The 22,779-nt window shown below is 38.2% G+C and overlaps 1 protein-coding gene across 1 annotated transcript in view; it reads left to right on the forward strand.

Annotated features, from left to right (window-relative positions):
- ZFHX4 (zinc finger homeobox 4) overlaps positions 1 to 22,779 on the forward strand; it is a 210,863-nt gene that overhangs the window by 171,311 nt on the left and 16,773 nt on the right. The window contains exons 5-8 of the mRNA XM_083359811.1: positions 51 to 173; positions 16,245 to 16,375; positions 18,432 to 18,632; positions 20,100 to 20,220. Coding sequence (XP_083215937.1) covers positions 51 to 173; positions 16,245 to 16,375; positions 18,432 to 18,632; positions 20,100 to 20,220 — 576 coding nt within the window. The remainder of the gene's footprint in view (positions 1 to 50; positions 174 to 16,244; positions 16,376 to 18,431; positions 18,633 to 20,099; positions 20,221 to 22,779) is intronic.

Here is a 22,779-nt window from a genome sequence, read left to right on the forward strand (position 1 = left end):
GAATGGTCCCTAAGCTAGTTTTTTTGTCATTTTTTAATGCTCATTTGCAGAAGAACAAATTGAAGATGCAGAGGGGTCTACTAAAAGCTCATCAGTGGCTGTTGCTGATGATAAAGACACATGTGAGAAAGAGAGAAATAAAAGTGAAGGCAGAAAAGCTAATAAAGACTCTGGTAAGATGCTAGATTTTTCCCCCCACTCTTTTAAAATGGGTTTAAAATAGTTTGTTTGTTTGCTTGTTTAATTTAAAACTGTCTGGACATTCCTGGTATTATCTATTGCATGTGTATTTTGCATGTGATTTTTATCAGTAGCCTGACATTGACCTATTTTTAATCATAACCATCTGACAGGATAGATGTGGATAAGCTGAAGAATATTATAAAACAACTAGTGAGATTATTTTTTAATCAAATCAGTTTGTGTACTTGTAATTTTTAAGCACCTTTCATTAATCTTAGCTGTACTTGTATTCCTCTGATGGCATATTAATTTTTCATAAGATTCCACACTACTTGAGGAATTTCCTCTGCATTCATGTTTCATCTCTTTGCAGTCCTAAGACAATGGGAATGCTTCCCACCCACCCACCCATCACCATCAGCTTTCTGTTCTTGATATATGATCACTTAGATTCAGGAATCTTGCCTCTATGTGGCCCTTTATCTGGTATTTACAGGGGGGGAAATACAGAAAATCTATGAAAAGGTTTACAGATGATTTGGCCAAGAAGAAGGAAATATCATTGAAAACAGATTATGAGCTGGGAAATATTGATCTTTAAGAATATACAAAGCTCTGCTATGAAAGCTACTGTCTTTGAAAGCAGAACTCCCATGTCATGACATTTATTTGTGCACAAACAAACCCAAGGCCAGCATCTGGCATGGATACACAAAGCTTTTTCTGTATTTGATTTGGCAAAATGTGACTCCATCCATGCTTTTTATTTATGAGATGGAAATCTATGGTCACAATGAATATTACATTGGCTACTTTTGCTGCACGCTATTCTGTTATATTATGCTGGATTCACTGAAGCAGAAGAGGTGCTGAAGCAGGTTGAAAGCTATTAGTTTCAGGTGCTCATATATCTTTTCCTTGAATCCAAATGACAACAGCAGATAAAAGAGCTTGTATTCACCATAAAGACATTCAGTTAATCAGGAATTATTATTTTACATAAAAATGTATTTTCATCTAAATGAACCATTACTGAGAGATACAATAAAATTATTGTTTACTTTGTAAACAGTAGAAGTATGAAAACACTGGTTTTTCTTTATGCAAAATTCAGTAATATTTATGAAAAAAAGATTTGTCTCATAGATATATATCAACTGTTCAGAAATATAGATAGCACTAGTACTGCTTAGCTTTTGAAATCAAGAACCTGAAGAAGAACTGTTCATAACACAGCTTGGTCTGTAGGGATTATTTAAAATATACATGCCCTTTCTTTGGAAGGTGAATCTAAAAGCAGTATTGAAAGACATGCTGCTTTGGTTTGTTACTGGGGTCAATGTAGGAGTGTAATGGAAAAAGAGAAATTTTATTTTTGAAACATCTGGCTTCATGTTGTGCTCTGTTAAGTAAGTCTTATATTTTGATGTGTTTTCTGTCTAAAATATTTGTTATAAATCATCTGAGTTCTTTGGTTAAGTGCATTTTAATAGGGTAATAGGCAGAAGTGTTGGACTTCAGAAACATAATAGCAAGTTCTATGAACATTATATTCAAGTTTAATTAGCCTCACCTATGCTCCAATTGTCCTGTGGTGCAGTAGAACACCTTTAGATGCTAAAGGCAGATGCTTTTGTAAGAAGCTTAGAAAAAATTAGTTCACATTTCAAATTCTCAAACTGACCTTTTGAATCCTACAATAGAATTCTCTAAATTAATTCTGCATATAAAGTATTCATTCAATGAGGTTAATTCTCAATACAGCTGACAACTATGTTTAATGACTGCATAACTGCTTATGTATAATTGAATGTTAATTTGGATTTTCTTCTCCTGAATTAAGTATTGGCAAAGAAGTCCCAGAAAACCAACAAGTTAATCATAGCCTTAACAAGCTAGACAGAAAAGTGCTCTCACCCCTTTTTAGCATATAATGCATTAGAAAAGAAGGGATTAACATGTTTGGTGCTCAAGCATTTATATAAATTGTTGTTCTGTATTGCTTTCCTTATCTCAGATGGAGGCTTTCCAAGAAGACTTGGCAATAAGAAAACTATGTTTACTGAATATTGATTTAGAAGACAAGAGCCTTCTAATACCTCATTTATATTGTCATTTAATTCTAGTGCCACTTTAGATTAGTTATAATCCAAATTACAACTCAACACAGTGTAGTAATTATTATGGAATTTATCCAGATTAATACATTTGCATAGAAAATGTAATAAATTTCTAACATGGCTAAAGGGAACACTATTTAACAAGGTGGTAAATGTAAGGAATAATGGAAACTCACCATTTATTGTGCAATAAAATTATTATTTAGTTAAATTCTAATTAGAAAGAATCTTATACTGTTTTCTATAATTTTTGAGTATTAGTTATTTTAATTACAGTAATTGATGTGGGAAACCCTAGTCCTTATCAGGTTCTTTGGTTTATAAATATAAATGTTTATAGGATGTTTGTAGTGCTTTATTTCACAAGTTTGTATATTTAATTGATTTCCCCTCTTGTAATCTTAACTAACAACTTATTTATGTTAACAAATGCATAATCTTTTGTTATTTTAGAATTAAAGAATTATAAAATTGATGATTATATGAATCACACAGTTCTAGTTTATGTAAGAATAATTTACTGTTCCATTCTTATGACACATACCTACACATTTTTTTATTTAGAAATCCAGAAAGAATCAGTTAAAGTTTGAGTAAGCATGCCATGCATACACAGTAAATGGATTATAACTAATGGGGTGTGCTTGCTAATGAGATAAATTTCTTCCTCCAGAAGAGGATATACATGCAAAAGAGAAAAGAAAGATTAAGAAAAATAAGTAAAAAAGAATGACTTCTGATTTCTTTGGTAGAGATATGAATAAGGAAAATGCATTACATTTTTACTCTAAAGTTAACATTTGTCTACATTACTTCTATAATTACGGTATGTATAATTCTAACAATCAAATTCCAAAATTGATATTTTCATTTCTTTCAGTTTCTCCCCAAAAATCCAAAATGGTTTCCATGTAGAAATAAAACAGGCCAGTCTTTTCCTTAATCAAAGCCGTCAATTTTGCCATCTCTGCCAATTCTATCAGGTTCACCATCATTGCTCCATTGTAGATATTTATCAGTCTTTTTGCCACTGTGGCTCACTGCTGTTATCATGTACCAAAGCAGTCTGTAACATGTTTCCATTTGTTTGTCCATTAAAGAAAAGAAAAATCTCTGGTTTCATCTGTGTATTCACTTTTCAAATCTTCTGAATTAGAAGACATACTTAATGTCAGTATTTTTTTAGTTTTCTTGCCTGTCTACCAAAGATGAAAGAATATGCCTTCTGTTTGATTGTATTTCCAACAAATATTTGAAATTCCCTGGTACATTTTTGAAAGTTTATCTGGTGTCCTATACTGGTCATTTTATAAAACTGCTTTTTAAAATTAAAATTCATTGTAAATTTTAACCATTTCTTCCACATATTCTCCCATTGGCTTAACTATATTTAACACTACTTTTGCCCATTTTCTCATACAATCTTTAATTTGTTTGTCCTCTGTTTCTATTTTCAATAAAAATTTATACATCTTAGTAATAATATTTGTATATATTAAAAGGTTTTAATAGATGATCATCCTTTGTACACAACTCCACATTCTCCTGCTTGAGTGGGGGGCTGGACTAGAAGACCTGCAAGGTCCCTTCCAGCTCTATTCTATTCCGAATGACATAGCAATAGCTCTTAGACTTATATACCACTCCATAGTACTTTATAGCACTCTGAACGGTTTATAAATGTCAGCGCATTGCCCCATCAACTTCGATTTTACCACCTTCAAATTCATAACTTTTAAATCAGACTTAAAACTTTCCACTAACTAAGCATAAGGGAATCAATAATATGTAGAAACTTCCAACTCCAGATTTTCTCTTGTGTTTAAATTAATTTGTTCAAAAAAATTCAACAAATCATTATCATTGAACCATTTTGTTTAAATTTCATTTCCATTCTTTAAAAAAAACTTATTGGGGTGACAATCATAAAGGGATTTTAATAGAATTATTTATTAAAGAATATTAAAATTGTCTCTACTTTAAGATACAATTTTGCCTTATACCTATTCTAAATTGTCAATATGGAATGTCTAATAAGTGATTTTGAAAATGTACATTAACCTTGACCTTATCATAATAAAAATAGCCATGCCAACAAAATCTTAAATCATGTCCTTCCAATTCCAATAACACCTCTTTTAAAGTCACCCATACGTTCGTTTATATTAAGCGACAAGCTAAAAAGTGTAATTTTAAATCAGGTAATTCTAGCCCACCCTTCATGGATTACTGCCTTGTCGTGCCGAAGGGGCTTGTGTAATTCAATGAAGCTATGACATATGCCATGGAGAGCCACCCAAGATGGACAGGTCGTAGCAGAGAGTTCTGACAAAACATGATCCATTGGAGAAGGAAATGGCAACCCACTCCAGTATCTTTGCCATGAAAACCCCATGGACAGTACCAAAAGGCAAAAAGATATAACGCTGGAAGATGAGCCCCTCAGGTTGGAAGGCGTCCAATATGCTACTGGGGAAGAGCCGCGCCAGAAAGAATGAAGCGACTGGGCCAAAGCTGAAAGGACGCTCAGCTGTGGATGTATCTGGTGGTGAAAGGAAAGTCCGATGCTGTAAAGATTTTTTCTCCATAGGAACCTGGAATGTAAGATCTATGAATCAAAGCAAGCTGGACGTGGTCAAACGAGATGACAAGACTTAACATCGACATCTTAGGAATCAGCAAACTAAAATGGACAGGAATGGGTGAATTTAATTCAGATGACCATCAGGTATACTACTGCGGGCAAGAATCCCTCAGAAGAAATGGAGTAGCCTTCATAGTCAATAAAAGAGTAGGAAAAGAAATAATGGGATACAATCCCCAAAATGACAGAATGATCTTAGTTTGAATCCAAGGCAAACCATTCAATATCACAGTAATCCAGGTCTATGCCCCAACCACCAGTGCTGAAGAGGATGTAATTGACTGGTTCTGTGAAACTCTAAGGGACGTGGTGGCTCAGTGGGTTAGGACGCTGAGCTTGTCAATCAGAAGGTCGGCAGTTTGGTGGGTTGAATCCCGAGCGCCACATAACAGAGTGAGCGCCTGTTACTCGTCCCAGCTTCTGCCAACCTAGCAGTTCGAAAGCACGTAAAAATGCAAGTAAAAAAATAGGGACCACTACGGTGGGAAGCTAACAGCGTTCTGTGCGCCTTTGGCGTGTAGTCATGCTGGCCACATGACCTCGGAGACATCCTCGGACAAGCACTGGCTCTTTGGCTTTGAAACGGAGATGAGCACTGGCCCCTAGAGTTGGAAACGACTAACACGCATGTGTGGGGGAACCTTTACCTTTATGAAACTCTACAGCACCTTATAGAACTAACACCAAAAGATGATGTCCTTATCATCATGGGGGATTGGAATGGTAAAGTAGGAAGCCAAAAGATAACTGGAATAACAGGCAGGTTTGGCCATGGAATACAAAATGAAGCAGGGCGCAGGCTGACAGAATTTTGTCAAAAGAATATGATGGTCATAACAAACACTCTTTTTCAATAACCCAAGAGACGGCTCTACACATGGACATCACCAGACGGTCAACACAGAAATCAGATTAACTGTGCTCTGCAGCCAAAGATGGAGAAGTTCTATACAGTCAGTAAAAACAAGACCAGGAGCTGACTGTTGCTCAGACCATGAGCTTGTCATTGCAAAAGTTTAGGCTTAAACTGAAGAAAGTAGGGAAAAGCACTAGGCCACTCAGGTATGAACTAAATCATATCCCTGACAAATAGATTTAAGGAATTAGATCTGATAGACAGAGTGCCTGAAGAACTATGGATGGAGGTTCGTAACATTGTACAAGAGGTAGCAACTAAAACCATCCCAAAGAAAAAGAAATGCAAGAAAGCAAAATGGCTGTTTGAGGAAGCTTTGCAAATAGTTGAGGAAAGGAGGGAAGTGAAATGCAAGGGAGAAAAAGAAAGATACACCCAATTAAATGCAGAATTCCAGAGAATAGCTAGAAGAGATAAGAATGCCTTCTTAAATGAACAGTGCAAAGAAATAGAAGAAAACAATAGAATAGGGAGGACCAGAGATCTCTTCAAGAACACTGGAGAGATGAAGGGAACGTTTCATGCAAAAATGTGCATGATAAAGTACCACAATGGCAGGGACCTAACAGAGGCAGAAGAGATTAAGAAGAGGTGGCAAAATTACACAGAAGAACTATACAAGAATGAGTTTAACATCCTTGATAATCATGAAGAGGTGGTCACTGACCTTGAGCCAGACATCCTAGAATGTGAAGTGAAGTGGCCTTAGGAAAGCTGAGCAACAACAAAGCTAGTGGAGATGACAGTATTCCAGGTGAGCTATTCAAAATCTTAAAACGATGCAGTAAAATTGCTACACTCAATTTGCCAGCAAATTTGGAAAACTCAACAGTAGCCATAGGATTGAAAAAGATCAGTTTATATTCCAATTCCAAAGAAAGGCAGTGCCAAACTATTGGACCATTGCACTCATTTCACATGCTAGTAAAGTTATGCTTAAAATCCTACAAGCTAGACTCCATCAGTATGTGGATCGAGAACTACCAGAAGTACAGGCAGGATTTTGAAGAGGCAGAGGAACTAGAGATCGAATTGCCAACATACACTGGATCATGGAGAAAGCTAGGGAGTTCCAGAAAAACATCTACTTCTGCTTCATTAACTATACTAAAGCATTTGATTGTGTGGATCACAACAAACTGTAGCAAGTTCTTAAAGAGATGGGCGTACCAGACCATCTTATTTGTCTCTTGAGAAACCTGTATGCGGATTAAGAAGCAACAGTGGGAACTGGACACGGAACCACTCATTGGTTCAAAATTGGGAAAGGAGTCTGGCAAGGCTGTATACTGTCACACTGCCTATTTAACCTATATGCAGAGCACATCATGAGAAAGGCATGGCTAGATGAATCAAAAGTTGGAATTAAGATTGCCAGGAGAAATATCAACAACCTAAGATATGCAGATGATACCACTTTACTGGCAGAAAGTGAAGAGGAACTAAACAGCCTCTTGTTGCAGGTGAAGAAGGAGAGTGCAAAACTTGGGTTGAAACTTAACATTAAAAAAACCAAGATCATAGCATTCGGCCCTCTCAATTCATGGCAAATAGATGGGGAAGTAATGGAGGTAGGGGCAGATTTTATTTTCCTGGGCTCCAAGATCACCGCAGATGGGGACTGCAGCCAAGAAATTAAAAGACGCTTGTTCGTGGGGAGGAAAGCAATGGCAAATCTAGACAGCACACTGAAAAGCAGAGACATCACCCTGCCAACAAAAGTGCGTATAGTCAAGGCTATGATCTTCCCAGTTGCAATGTATGGCTGTGAAACTTGGACCATAAGAAAGGCTGAGCGCCAAAGAATTGAGGCCTTTGAACTATGGTGCTGGAGAAGAATCCTGCAAGTCCCTTGGACTGCAAGGCGATCAAATCAGTCAGTCCTAGAGGAGATCAACCCTGACTGCTCTTTAACAGGCCAGATCCTGAAGTTGAAACTCAAATACTTTGGCCACCTAACAAGAAGGAAGGACTCACTAGAGAAGAGCCTAATGCTGGGAAAGAAGGGGACGACAGAGAATGTGGTGGCTCAATGGAGTCACTGAAGCAGTAGGCGTGAGCTTAAATGGACTCCAGAAGATGGTAGAGGACAGGAAGGCCTGGAGGAACATTGTCCATGGGGTCGCTATGGGTTGGACATGACTTCGCAAACAACAAGTTCTATCCCCCTCTTTCTTTAGCATGCAACAGCAGTTTATATATAATTCTCGGTTTCTTGTCTTGTCAAACAAATCTGGAATTATCTTTTTGACATTGCTTAAATAATACTTCAGTTGTCAGTATAGGTTTTGTCTGGAATAAAAGTAACATTCTATGTAAAAAAAGGTAAACATTCCTAGTGAAATTGAGCATATAGAATAAGCTGCTTTAACAATATTGAATCAAATCTGCCTTGTTAGGGTTTGATTTCAGCCTGCTAATCCCATCCAAGTCCATAGAGTCTCCCAGTAAAATTTCCCCTGTATTTCCATGCCAATCAAAATGGAGATGTATAATTAGATAATATGTCATATTGATGATACCTCATCTTGAATTTTACATTTTACAGATACTGAGTAGTAGGTCAGGGCTTTTCAACCTTTTCACCCATTGTACTACTTTTAGGACAAGACAATGTCCGAGTACCACCAGTCGCCCAGCAAGGTGTCAAAAACTTGACCAAAAAAAAGGGAAAAAATGATAAAGTACAGGTAGTTCTCGACTTACAACAATTCGCTTAGTGACTGTTCAAAGTTACGACAGCCCTGAAAAAAGTGACTTATGACCATTTTTCACACTTATGACTGTTGCAGCATCACCAGGGTCATGTGATTTACATTCAGATGCTTGGCAACTGATTCATACTTATGACGGTCACAGTGTCCCAGGGTCATGTGATCACCTTTTGCAACTTTTTGACAAGCGAAGTCAGTGGCCGGGGGGGAGGAGCTCATCACTCAGGTTGCAGGGTGCCTGTGTGGAGGGAATCAATGGGTCTCTGGTGGAGGTGAGTGGGACTGGGGTGGGTGCCTCCTTCCCTCCCTCTCTCCCATTGTCCCTTCCTTCCTTCCTTCCTTTCCTCCTTTGTCCCTTCCTCCTTCCCTCCCTCCCTTCCATTGTCCCTCACTCCCTCAGGTTGCAGGGTGCCTGTGTGTGTGTGTGGGGGGGAATCTATGGCTTACCATTGTGAGTGGGCAGGAGGGAAACCATACTTTTCAATAGGCATGTTACTGTTTATACTCTGAAGGGCAAATATCCCTACCTTTCTTCTTTCCTTCCTTTCTTCCTTCCCTCCCATTGTCCCTACCTTTCTTCTTTCCTTCCTTCCTTGTTTTTTTTTCTTTTAACTTGATCATATTTGAAGAAGTTCTTTTTATTCCTCCACCAACCTTGGTTCATTCTCAGCAGTTCACAATTCTGGGCTTCTTCTTTTGTCACCTTTTTGTTTTTCTATTTCTTCCCTAAGATTTTTGGGCCACTTCTTCTTTTCTTTTCTCCTCCATTCTCCGAGCAATTGTGCTTTCAACGACTCCAACTCTCCCACCCCACCCCACCCCACCCCTTCTCCTTTTCCCATTATTTCCTCTTGCTACCAGGCACTCTCGGTTTAGGACAAATGCTTTCTGAAGTCCAAGATAGGGAGGTATCAGACATAGTCACGCTTCCATTGCAGTTGCCCTTAAAATCCTGAAATTGGGCTTATTTTGCTTCCATAAAGATTGTTCTTTCCCATGCGGGCTTTGGCTGCCTCAGAAGGCGCAAGGGGCCTTGCTCCTTATCGGAGATGGGCAGAGGGAGGCCAGAAATCCACCCTCAGACAGTGGCATTGGGGTGGGGGCAGAGCCTGGGGCTGGGCAGGTGGCACCCAATGGCCTCCTTGGGGACATGTCCATTGGAAAAGGGCAGTGGCAGCCACATGTGCTGGGTGTGGTGCTGGGCGACGGACAGAGCGCGGTCTAGGAGGACGCAGCATCTCCGCAACCTCGCTTCAGAGGGGACTCACTACCCACCCACCTGCCCACCTCCGTAGCTCCTTCCCCGGGTGCTTCACGTCCAGCTCTATGGCAGGCCTGCAAAGGGCAATGGGAGAGGAAAGGGCACAGGGCCAATCTGGAGCCCTGCTAGGGGGCAAGCTGGCAGAGAGAGAGAGAGAGAGAGAGAGAGAGAGAGAGAGATCACCTCTCTGACTCTCTCTCTCTCTCTCTCTCTCTCTCTCTCTCTCTCTCTCTCTCTCTCTCTCTCTCTCTCTCTCTCTCTCTCCAAATGGTGGAGGACTGGGAGCTGTAGTTGAAGGCTGAAACGCCTTCAGTTGTAACTGCTCACATGTGTTTGTGTGTGTGTGTGTGATCAGGGATCAATGCTGCTTTCCAGGTGATAAGTGCTTCAGGGCTCAGCAGACGCACCGGGATCAGTGCTGCTTTGCAGGTGATTGGCGCTTATTCAGGGCTCAGCAGCTCCAGCTGGAACCTGGCACTGATCCTGGCACTTCTGCTGAGCCCTGACAGCACTGAAGAGCTGGAAAGCAGCACTGATCCCAGCACTTGAGCCACCTCCCTCCCAGCCTCCTCACTGGCCAGGGCTGCTGCTGGGAAGCCATCGACTCGCCGAGAGCTCTCTGTGGACTGGAGCCCATCGGCGGAGGTTGGGGCCAGCCGTACGAAGTCGCCAGCTGATCGGCGTGTACGGCCAGCCCCGACCTACACCGACGGGCTCCAGTCCACAGAGAGCTCCCAGCAGGTCGACGCAGCAAGGCCGGTGCATGGGTGTGATGCTGGGGGGGAGGAAGGCGACGCCCCATACCACCAGCCCAGTGCTCGCATACCACCAGTGGTACGTGTACCACCGGTTGAAAAACCCTGTAGTAGGTCTTATCAAATTTTGAAGAGCTCCATAAGGGAACATCAACCAAGATCCCCTTTCCCTCCAAAGTATAAAATGAACAACTCTAAACAATTTTGATTCATCATAAATAAATATTATGCTAGTTCAGGGGTCCCCAACCCCTGGGCCACAGGCCACTAAAAAAAATAGGTGAACAAATAGCAGAATTTCTTTTTTTGTGTGTGATTTCCCTGCCACAAAGCATCAAACAAGCATTCTAATTTGTATCTCTTTTAGTCAACTGATATAGTAGTCATTATTTGATCTTGGAGTGTTACTCCTAACTGGCCTGAGACAGATTATACAGAAATTCCAGTTCACATAACATAATAAAAAAATTAAACAAGTAAATTGATTTGATTAGCCAGATTCCCAGCAGAATTTTATTCCCAGTAATTTCTGACAACCAGATTTCTAAAGGGTATATGTAATAATTAAAATGACAAAACTATATATATATATTATATGCTATAGTTGTAACATTGTAATATTCACATTTTAATTATGAAATCCAGATTAAAAGCAAAAAGTGATAATTTAAAGAAGTTTAAATTAGAGCAGCACAGTATTTTACTGCTGTATGTTGCAATTGTTTAAGAACACATATTGAATATGGGAGAGGAATGTATGTTACAGTTATCAGTAATTCTGATCACAAGAATATTGCAATCCCATAAAAACTAATACATTCATTATAGTATAATCTTTTACGGACTACAATCTGATCTACAATCTGTGCAATCATCAGTTGCACAGAATGTTATCTTGAGAAGAGAATGGAGGGCTGGAAAGAGAAATAATAAAAAGAGTTCAGAAGAAAGAAATGTAGAAAGTGGGTGCTAACAATGAAAATTATTTATAAATAATGGTCATTCATAGGACATTTTTAAGTGAGATAATGCAGATTTTATTTATTTATTTGCATCCACATTTTTTGTTATTTTTACAAATAACTCAAACCAGCAAACATATCCATATTTGTATCATACCCAATAACTGCCATATGAATGGTCTTCTATGAGTAATTTTTACTTTCTGTACTTCCTATGTTTCACTTTAACTTTATTCGCTTCCACTTGGCTTCTCCTGCCAGAGGGAGTGACCACTGTTCTGTCATATGGAAATAGCACTCTGCATTTTCAGATATTTCTGAGCTTCTAAAAGTGGTTGGAAACATACTAGAAATAATCTGCTTTGAAGGCTCAGGAATCCTAATGGAATCTGACTGTCTCAAAGGAAATTTCCAGCTGCCATGTCCAGCAGTTCTGGCTCAGGCTATAAATACAATTTAACCCAAGCACCCTTTTTTCTGTAGGCATTGCCTGACCATCTTTTTGAGGTTTTTTTTTGAAAAAATGTTTGCATTGAAACACACACAACAATGGATGAAATGCACAAGGCAGAAAAACTGAAGTGAAAGTGATCAAAATATAGACTTTATTGAGGGTCTTAATCTGCAGACAGTAGTAATGGCAAAACAATTTTATGTCTCCATAAAATGGTGGAATTCTTTTGAACATTGGTAACATGATGCAGTAATGGTAGACTATTGTAATATATATATATATATATATATATATATATATATATATATATATATATATATATATATATGTGTGTGTGTGTGTGTGTGTGTGTGTGTGTGTGTGTGTGTGTGTGTGTGTGTGTGTGTATAATGAGAACATAAGAAGTGTGTGTGTATATAATGAGAACATAAGAAGTTCGAAATGATCATCTTAGCCTCCCAAATTCTTTATTAGCAATTTGAATAATTTACACAAATAATGAGCTGTCATAAGTTGACTATATCCTGTGGATAAGCCTTGAGTCAGGCCAAAGCAGGAAAGAAAGAGTTAATTAGCAAAGTGCATTCAAACAAATTCTTAACATACACACACATACACACACACACATATATATATGTGTGTGTTTGTGTGTGTGTGTGTGTGTGTGTGTGTGTGTGAAATGTTTGTTAAGTATTTAGAATGCACTTGCTTAAGTCCCAAACACGGGACAAATCTTATTTTCCGTTTCAGCCTAACCCAAGGCCATCTACAGGCAGTAGCCACAGCAGTGGCAGCTCGTACATTCTGAAGATAAATTGCTTCCGTTCATTCCAGTTTTGATATCATTTTTACAGCAATATCAGAAATGCTTAGTCATTTGTATGGATACTACAACCAGGAAGAAGTGGACCTATTGTTTGAAGAAGTGAGGTCACCCATTGGCACATCAAAACTGGATTCTAAATCTCGATTTTGGGGATAGTTTTTGCCTTTAGGGAGAAAGAGTGGTATTTGCACTATGAAGGAGATTTGGGACACCTCTCCTTAAAAAAAATAAACACAGATGAGTGATTCTAAAAGTTATCACTTAGTATCAGAAATGGTTTATATTTTTAGTATGTGTGATAAGTTCTCAGCTCCTGAAAATCTTTAATAAATGTTATTTAGATAATGTTTAATTACGTTTGAGACTTCATGATGGAAAAGTTTCTGACATAGTCTATCTGTCTGTCTGTCTATCATCTGTCTGTCTATATCTATCTATCTATCTATCTATCTATCTATCTATCTATCTATCTATCTATCATCTATCTAATTTATATGCTGCCCATCTCACTAATAAAGTTTCTTTGGTAGAGTCTTAATAGCACTGACTATCATTTTAGGAAAGGAACTCATTGCCCCCTCCCCCCATTAATATAAAATCTTCTATTATACAAATATATTTTGCGGTATTCAATCCTAAGAACATAATGGATAGAAACAAACTCCTGATGATAGAGAAGAATTTGGGTGGAGGGCAGTTGGATGAGGATTAAGAAATGCTTCAGCTTGAGCTGTTGCCTTGTATAAGAAAATGTAAAGAATTAGTTTCTTTATTAATTTGGACTTTATTAGAAAGTTGTATGTTTAAAGAATAGAAAGTGAACCTTTTGAATGTACAGAACAGCAGCATCTTTCTGGTGACATTAGAAGTATGTTGGTTGGAATTGTCGCTATGCTTGAAGTATTTTATATAGATATTGGTTCAGAATCTAAACGGTTTGCAGAAAATACAATATTAAGACTGATTTTATACAAATTCAGGATTACGAATCTAAAAATGTCATTAAAGTATAATACAGCTGGGGATGACAAGGAAAATAAAGTGAACAATTGATACTTGTGATATATATGATGAAGATTCATGTAAACCTAAAGAAAGATGTGACTGCTTTAATGAGTTTAATAAAGATGTGGCTTTCAATTAGCATAGGTTGGCCTTGCACAGAAACCTGAAAAATGTCACCACTACTTTAAAATGAAATGTTACTCTGATACATTACGTTCTAAATCATTTTTAAGCATGTCTGGGCCTAACATTTACACCCTACTTGATAATCATAATTCTTAGACAGAACAAGTTTGTATTCCACGTTTATTATTTTTACAAATAACTCACGGCAGCAAACATATCTAGCACACCTTCCTTCTCCTGTTTCCCACACAACAACCCTATGAGGTTAGTTGGGCTGAGAGAGAATAAAGTGGCCCAAGATCACCCAGCAGTCTTTCATGGATAAAGTGGGTACTGTATATTCCAAATACAAAATGATAGATGAGTAAAAATCTTGGAATTCCTGACCCAAACTTTCAGTATAGTCCTCTGATACTCCTGAATCCCATAATCAGAGAAGAGGCACAAAGAGGCACAGGAATGGGATATGACACAGTGTACAAAGCATCCTCAAATATTATTCATACCATTTTGCTACTGCCTACACAGCTTAGGGCATTTTAATGCATTTTAATAAGGAAAATGCTTTATTTGTGCTAATTTAATTTAAAGATAAAATGATTGGTATAAGAGATGGATTTTTTCTGTTTTAAAACATGATTATTAATATTTGAAATGTTTTAACCTCCTAGACCCTTAAGATTCTGAAAATCTTAAACCTTTATAAAAGAAATCCAAACAAGGCTTTTTCCATTTGCAATTTATTTGAATGATGTTGAACTTTAATCAATCTGTAATTCTAGTTTTATTTTTAAAGTTTTACTCATTCTATATTGTTTCCTAGGTTTAATGGGGGAATAATACACTAAAATATATAGTATTTATATATACAGTCTATTTTAATATATTTCTAATAAAATGTATATATTTTGAAGATATCCACATGCAATATATTTTGCTGCTTCTGAATTTACTTATTCTTACAGGGTTTTCTGTTGTTCTTCAAATAAAAAGGGTCCTCCCTCCACCAATATGCTTTCTGTTCATTATAAGTATTCTGCAAGCTTTTCATCAGTTACAATCATTATTTTAAAATTAAAACTGAGACATTAGACAGTGAGGTCAGTTTGTTTTTTAAATGAACTCTGTGTGGATTTTAAAAATCAAGATCCTTTATGCGTCTCCCCTGGACAATATATTTATGTTGGGTCTGATAGCAATCAATGGTTTAGCGTCATTGCATTTCAAGGTGTATTTGCACCCAGTTGTCCAGTGACAGTGTCCTCACCCTGGAAATAATTTAGTTGCAAATTGACTGGAAGATGGTGAAAATTGAAAGTTAAAATTAGAAATACTCATAATAAACAGCAGAAAAAAGGTCAGATGATGCCACACTATGATGAGATTGGAATGGTTGGTAAATGAGGTTTTGTGTTTGTCATGAGATGTATGTGACCAGACTACTCAATGCTGTTGAAATATCCAGCCTAGCAAAAGAGACTACCCTGCAAATTGATGCTGCAAAGAATTTTCTTATGATTTAGATTCTAGAAAGTTATAATTGCATTTTTTTTCTTTCATGTGTACTAACCCGGCTACATTAAGAGGCTCAGTCAGGCTGAATATTAATTGTATTATTAGTACATACTATTGTAGCATTTAAGTACAAAACAAATTTTAGTCGGTGCCTCAGTATTATTTATCTTTGTGTGATTAAGCTGGTGCTTTTTCTTTTAAATGAATTATAAAATAATTATGCCTACATTATATCTATTGAAATCAGTGAGATTTATTTAGTCATGAATAACATTGATTTCAGTAGTCTAGAGGTATGATGAAAACTATTTGATTCAATATTTATTAAATGTTGTGCAATAATTGGAAATAATAGACATCTTATCTCAGCAACATGACAAATATATTCTTAATTAGAGACAGGGAAAAGAGGAATATTTGGAAATTAATTATTTTGGAGCAAGAATTGAGGCTATGATTTTGTTTTGTGCAATGTGGTGTAAAATTTCCGAGTGAAATACTAGAGAGATCTAGTTATTGATTACTGTTTAGGGCAGAATAAGGTTAGCTAAACAAGAGAGAAGAGTACATTTTTAATGTATTTATAGAGTTTGCTCTGCTTCAGAGATAAGTGAGCTGTCACCTTTGTACCTGTTCAGTTTCAAAAAGAGTTTTGCTCTAAGAGGAAAACCTGCAATATTTAAAAGAATCTTGTAGATCATAGCATAAGTTCTAATGACAGTCATAGCTATTAATATATTCTTGCATGTTGTTTTGGAACCAGGAATAAACACACCAGAGAAGGAACCAAAAGTAAATATTGCAGCAGGGGAACAACCACTACTTCCAGCTAAAGAAGATGGTCCACCCAAAAAGACCAAATTTTCTGAAGAAAATAAGTTTGGTCATGACCAGGTAAAAAGTATTATCACAATGTTTCTATCATATTTATGAACAATTTTAGTGAAATACTTTAATTCCTCATGGGCTTGATTTATGCAGTTAGCAATTAGCCATAAAATGTTTTTCAGCTAATCATATGAAACCAATATTTCCAAAAGATTAGTGCATCACAATACTGCAGTATATGACTGCTGTATTTGTTTGGCTACCTAGGAACCAAAATTAAAAACGAACTAGAAAGCAAAAGTTTGGGAAGAAAAAAGTTCTTGGGAAAATAATTCTGAAATCCTAAATTTTGAATGAAAGTGCACCTTTTTCCCCAGTAGCTGACATTGCCAATTAGTGCTTCTGAGCTGACCTTTATTTCAAGATGATCTTTATACAGAATTTGAAAAATTGCAGGATATAAATTTTCCGTATATGCATGTGTATATTTATCTGTATGTGTGCATCTGTATGTGTGTGTTTGTTTGTGTGTATGTATGTGTATTTATGTATTAATTAAATTAAGAAGAAACAGTTCTAGCCCATACGTAGGCATGGCTGGATTTTGTGTTAGTTGTCTGTCAGCCATGGATTGGAAAGATAAAAAAAAATCTGTCTACCAGACATAATGGGCTATAATTTATACTTATCTACCTACTTACACTTTCCATTGCAGATCACTCTTAGATCTCCATGCCAGTTGGCAATGTCAGTGTCTTGACATTCTTTTGGAAGGCCAGAAGAATAGGTGTCCATCTTACCTCTGGGGGCAAAGTTTCCATAGGGCAGGGGCAATAGCATAGAAGGCTCTCTTCCTAGATCCTGCTCAACAAAAGTGTTTGATTGATGGAGTCCGCAGCATGCCCTCATTGCTTGACTGGATGGAACAGATTGATGTAATTAGGACAAGACAGTTCTTCAGATAACTTGGCACCATGCTCTGTAGGGTTTTAAAGGTGATAACCAGTACCTTGAACTGGACCTGGAAGCAAACTGGCAGCCAATGCAGTTCATGTAGCTAAGATGTTACATGCAAAATCTAGGGCACATACAAAACTGCCTGCATTCTGACTAGCTGCAGCTTCCAGATACTTTTCAAGGCTAGCCCCATATAGAGTGCATAATTTATATGGAGATGACCATTGCTAGGACCCACCACATATCACATGCTGGGTAGCTTTAACTATGAGGGGAGAGGGCATGGATCTAATTCACAGATGACTGTACATGTCCCATCTCCCTGCATAATAGGGTAACATAAAAGAACCTCAAAGTTGCCAGAGCATGATCTGACCATGGCAGAGGGGCTGAAGATAGTTCTCCCCTCAGATCACATTGCCACTGTTCTGACAAGAAAACTTAAGTCCAGAGTGTGACCAGTATTTCAAGTCAGGCCATGAGTGACATGGATGGTGGCCATGAACTCCTGGGCTGTTTTCAAGGTCTGTCCCAGGGGCAACTAATTGAAGGCCCCTAAAACCGTAAGCCTGGGGAAGTCCATGGCCAGTCCTGAAATGAGCTCCAGAAGTATAGGCAAGCAAGTTGCTGTGCAGCAGAGCGGCTGATACAATAGCAACTATCCCAGTTGATCCTGTGAGTGTATCTTCAAAATCAGGGTTTCACAACTGGAAATTTATAGAGCAGCATTTCTGAAGACCAGCGTGATAGATTATGATAAAATGATATTATAGTTCATAACTTTAACCAAAGAAGGTTTTTTCCTGTAGTGGATTAGTTCAGATCAGTAATAATTGTGTGGATATGGGTATGTGTACTGAAGGTATGAAGTCCAAGAATTTTACTTATGTATAATCCCAAACATATGCTCTCTAATGAATAGGCTGCAAATAAACTACCATGTTTCTTCTTTTTCTCGTAAAATTAAACTGTTTTTAAGGCATTAAAATATGAAAATAATGATAAATTCCCAGAAATTATTGTTACCCTGAGAGGTTGACTAGAAGAAGCAGAAGAAGCATTATTCTTTTTTTTTCTTGAAGGAAAATGTAGTATTTACTATAGTAATATCATTTTTTCAAATTATTTGTCTAATAATCTGAATTTATGGTTTTTTTCTTTTCAGTTTTACCAGTGCCCTTATTGTAACTACAATAGCAGGGACCCAAATCGTATACAGATGCATGTTTTGTCACAACATTCTATGCAGCCTGTGATCTGCTGTCCCCTTTGTCAAGATGTCCTGAGCAACAAAATGCATCTGCAATTGCATCTGACTCATTTGCACAGTGTGTCACCTGATTGTGTGGAAAAACTGCTTATGACAGTAAGTATTTAAAATGTTAATATGTTTTACATATATGTTAATTGTACACAGTGATGAATAGATGCTGGAAATGGAATTAGGAAGTTGGAATAGAAGCTCCTGAGATCTCTGTTTCTGTCAATAACTTAGTTCATCTTTTTGGCCTATTCACTTAACCTTAATTTTCAAAGACACAGGAGTCTTAAGCTGTCATTAAAGTCAACCTTTCAAGACCAAGGTGCTCACCTCTGTGGCTTCATGCACTTCCTAAAGCAGATTGGCTATTAACTTTTCCCTGTAGGGAAACTTCCTCTTCATTTGCTGTAATGTATTGTGATGGCTAAAAGCATTAGAAATTACTATTTCTTTCTATATTTATTTATTTAATTTAGACATTCACCCATATCATATGCATGACTCTGGAAAACTAACAGTTAAATTTAATGTCAATTTTATATGAACTTGTAATGATGACGAGCAGTGCAAAAATCTCTGTACTTTTTATATAGGGCAGAATCATAACTTTATGGTTTATTAAGTTACCTTGAATATCTAATAAAAAACCAAGTGATATATGTATGATATATATGTATGTTAGTGGAAAATATATTTTAGAGAGTGTCATTACATATAGTCAAACCTGTATGTGTTAGAATGCACAACTGCTTTGTCACCCATACTGTTTTCTCTTTCAGTGTTTCTAAAATGCAATACAGATATCACTAGAGCAGACATGTCAAACACAAGGCCCGGGACCCAGATATGGCCCGCGAAGTGGTTTCATGCGGCCTGCAAAGCCATCCTGGAAACAGTGAGGGAACAGCCCCCACTGCCTTGGCCCTGGCCCATAGACCCTCCTTCTGCCAGAGACCCTCAGATCTGTCCCACTCCTGCCCAGGCCCCCATAGGCACCCTTGATGCAAACGATGTAGAGCCATGCCCACCCAGTAGGCCATATGCACTCAAGCCATGCCCACCCAGTAGGCCATGCCCCCCCTGGCCACCCCCCTACCCCCCAAGGGCAACCACAATGCTGATGCGGCCCTCAATGAAATTGAGTTTGACACCCCTGCACTAGAGAAACCCTAAGATATTTTTCAGGGATAATGAAAAATTTTTAGGACCTCAATCACAGACTTATATGAAAGCCTGGGTAAAACAAGGTAAACTGTCAGCCACACATTCTTATAATTAAGATATTATCAAGTTTGGGGAAAATAAAACCTTATCACTCATACCCACTCAGATGTGTGAGATACAAATTAATCTTTTGTTAGAGCTCTCAGAATTAGTAAGTATCTTTGTATTACCCAAATTGCTTAAAATGCCCACACTCAACTCATTGAAAGTGCAGGTTGTAAATATCTTTTTTGTTCAGAATATTTTAACCAATATCATTTTTGCCATTTACATGAGCTAAATTTTAAGTTCCTGGATGATTTGTCTACATGTGATAAGCAATGTCAAAATTATGTTTTCCTCCCTAAGGTTCCCGTACCAGATATGATGATGCCTAACAGTATGCTACTGCCAACAGTTGCTTCAGAGAAATCTGACTGCGATGTCATGTCCACAAACCTGAGAACTGAGGGATCTGGAAAATACTCAGGTATAGCAATGAAAAACCACACCTGCAGAATTGAAACATCAGTGTCTTTTGATAAAACATTCCTTCACCTTGGATAATGTAGTAACTCTGCACCAAAGGAAAAAATGCAGAGATTAAAGTCCAGTTTGCTTTAAACCAGTTAATGAAATCAAGTGTGTTTTGCAATACAGCGAATTTGTAGGACTTTTCTCTTCAGGGCTTTAGCTACTATGCCATAGTTTTCCTACTTCTTACAGAAAAATCTACATCATAGTTAGGGACGAAGGTAATAAAAACAGTACAGTAATTTTGGACTTTAAGTCTGACTTTATATATAAATAATGGAACTCAAAACCTTTGTAGCAGAAGGTAATTACTTTTACATAAAAATGGAACCCATAGTGACAAATATCTGCATCAGACTTCAGGGAGTAATGCTTATGAGTGTGTTGTGCAAAAAGAAGAGCTGAAAGCAGAGATTAACAACCATCTTCAAAGAGATGGCTCAAACTGCTAGAGATTTCAGCAAGGATCAGCATAAAACCTAAATGCAATCCTTACACCAATCCAGTAGATAAAACAGCTTTTACTTATTGTTATAGTTGTAAAACCTCAAATAGCAAACAGTAAGTGAAGGTAATGGTTAAAAAAAGAATTATCAAGTTCCATCATCTCAAAATATTTTGGTAATCATGAGAGTTTGATTGTAAAGATTACTCTGATTTGTGGGCAGGCCTTTCAATCAGTGAATTCAGTATTCCTTCAGCCCATTCCTCATAATGTCAATCAAATGCAATCACCTAAAGGTGCTTTTAAAAAACAAAAAATATCTACATTTAAGAGGGTCTTGTTTTCCTCAAGTACAAAGGAAAGCTGTCTGCTTTATTTTTCAGGAACATGTTTATTGGAGTATTATTATTTATTCATTTAACTCAATGCAGAACGATTCTAGTAGGATTGTATCAGCCCAGGACATTGTGGATAGATTGTCTCCAAAGTCTCATGTATAAATATATAAACTTCTCCATAGTTTTAATTCCATCCAAATAGTCAGAACCTGTTTGCTTGCAGCTGATCCCTGGTCACCTCTAATGACAGATCCTACCCATGAGTTATAAATCAGATATATTATTTTAATTTTTTGTATCTTTAGACTGATTTTGTATTAAAACTAACCAAAGGTGTAATAAGTTGTTATAAACAGGGATAGACTAAAAACCCAGGTTTGAATATATTCAACATTAAATTGCTTGTGTTAGGGCCGTCTGTTGTGATTTTAGATTTACAGCTATTAATAAGATTGTACAAGTCAGTTGCCCATTTCTGTTTTGAATAAATTTGAACTAGCAGCAACAAATAATTTGCTATAATGCTATAATGATTTTGGTATATTCCCACTTCATTCTTTTAATTACATATGTGTGAACTTATATACTGTAACAATATCTATTTTTATTTTACAACCTAGAAGGTAGACCGCACTAATAAAAAAAAGATAAGGAAGGAGAACAATGACAAAAAAAGAGGAAATTACCTAATAACTAGGAAAGCCCAAAAGCTATGTGAAAATAAACTCATAATTATTGTCCATGCATCCATGTTTGATTCCAGTTTTTCTCTGTAGCAATACCTTTTTAAATGTCATTCACATCTATGATTTTATGCATTGCCTAGAAACCCTGGAAGATTTAATTTGGTGTTTAATTAGCATGATTTCTAAACATTTACCTTCCAACTGTGATTCAACAAGGACTAGACCAGGGGTCGGCAACCTAAAAAAGAAAAAGAGCCACTGGGAACCGGTTCCATCACAAATTAAAAAAACAGGGAGCCGCGTGCGTGTGTCCATGCACGCGCATGCACAAAAAGGTTTTTTGCGCATGCGCGGATGCACGCGGCTGCCATTTTTTTAAAAATGAGATGGAACCGGTTCCCGGTTGCCCGACGGCGATGGCCCGTCTGCAAAGCTGCCGCTTTCGGCAGCTTTGCAGACAGGCCGTGGCAGCTTCCTCAAAGAGCGGCGCCCCTGCCCATTCCGAGAGGTGCGCGTGCACCTCTCCGAACGACCGGAGGTGCGCGCGTACCTCCGCGCGAATGGGCAGCGGTGCCGCTCTTTGAGGAAGCTGCCGCGGCCCGTCTCAGCTTCCTCAAAAAGAGAGGCACCCCTGCCCATTCCGAGAGGTGCGCGCGCACCTCTCCGAACGACCGGAGTTGCGCGCGCACCTCCCCAAACCTTTGGGGAGGTGCGCGCGTACCTCCGTGCGAAGGGGCAGCGGTGCCGCTCTTTGAGGAAGCTACCGCGGCCCGTCTCAGCTTCCTCAAAAAGAGAGGCGCCCCTGCCCATTCCGAGAGGTGCGCGCGCACCTCTCCGAACGACCGGAGTTGCGCGCGTACCTCCGTGCGAAGGGGCAGCGGTGCCGCTCTTTGAGGAAGCTGCCGCGGCCTGTCTGCTAAGCTGCCGCTTTCGCCAGCTTCACAGACGGGCCGCGGCAGCTTCCTGAAAGAGCGGCACCGCTGCCCATTCGCGCGGAGGTACGCGCGCACCTCTCCAAAGGTTTGGGGAGGTACGCGCGCACCTCT

This window comes from Vipera ursinii, assembly GCF_947247035.1.
Source record: "Vipera ursinii genome assembly, chromosome: 3".
Taxonomy (NCBI): Eukaryota; Metazoa; Chordata; class Lepidosauria; order Squamata; family Viperidae; genus Vipera; species Vipera ursinii.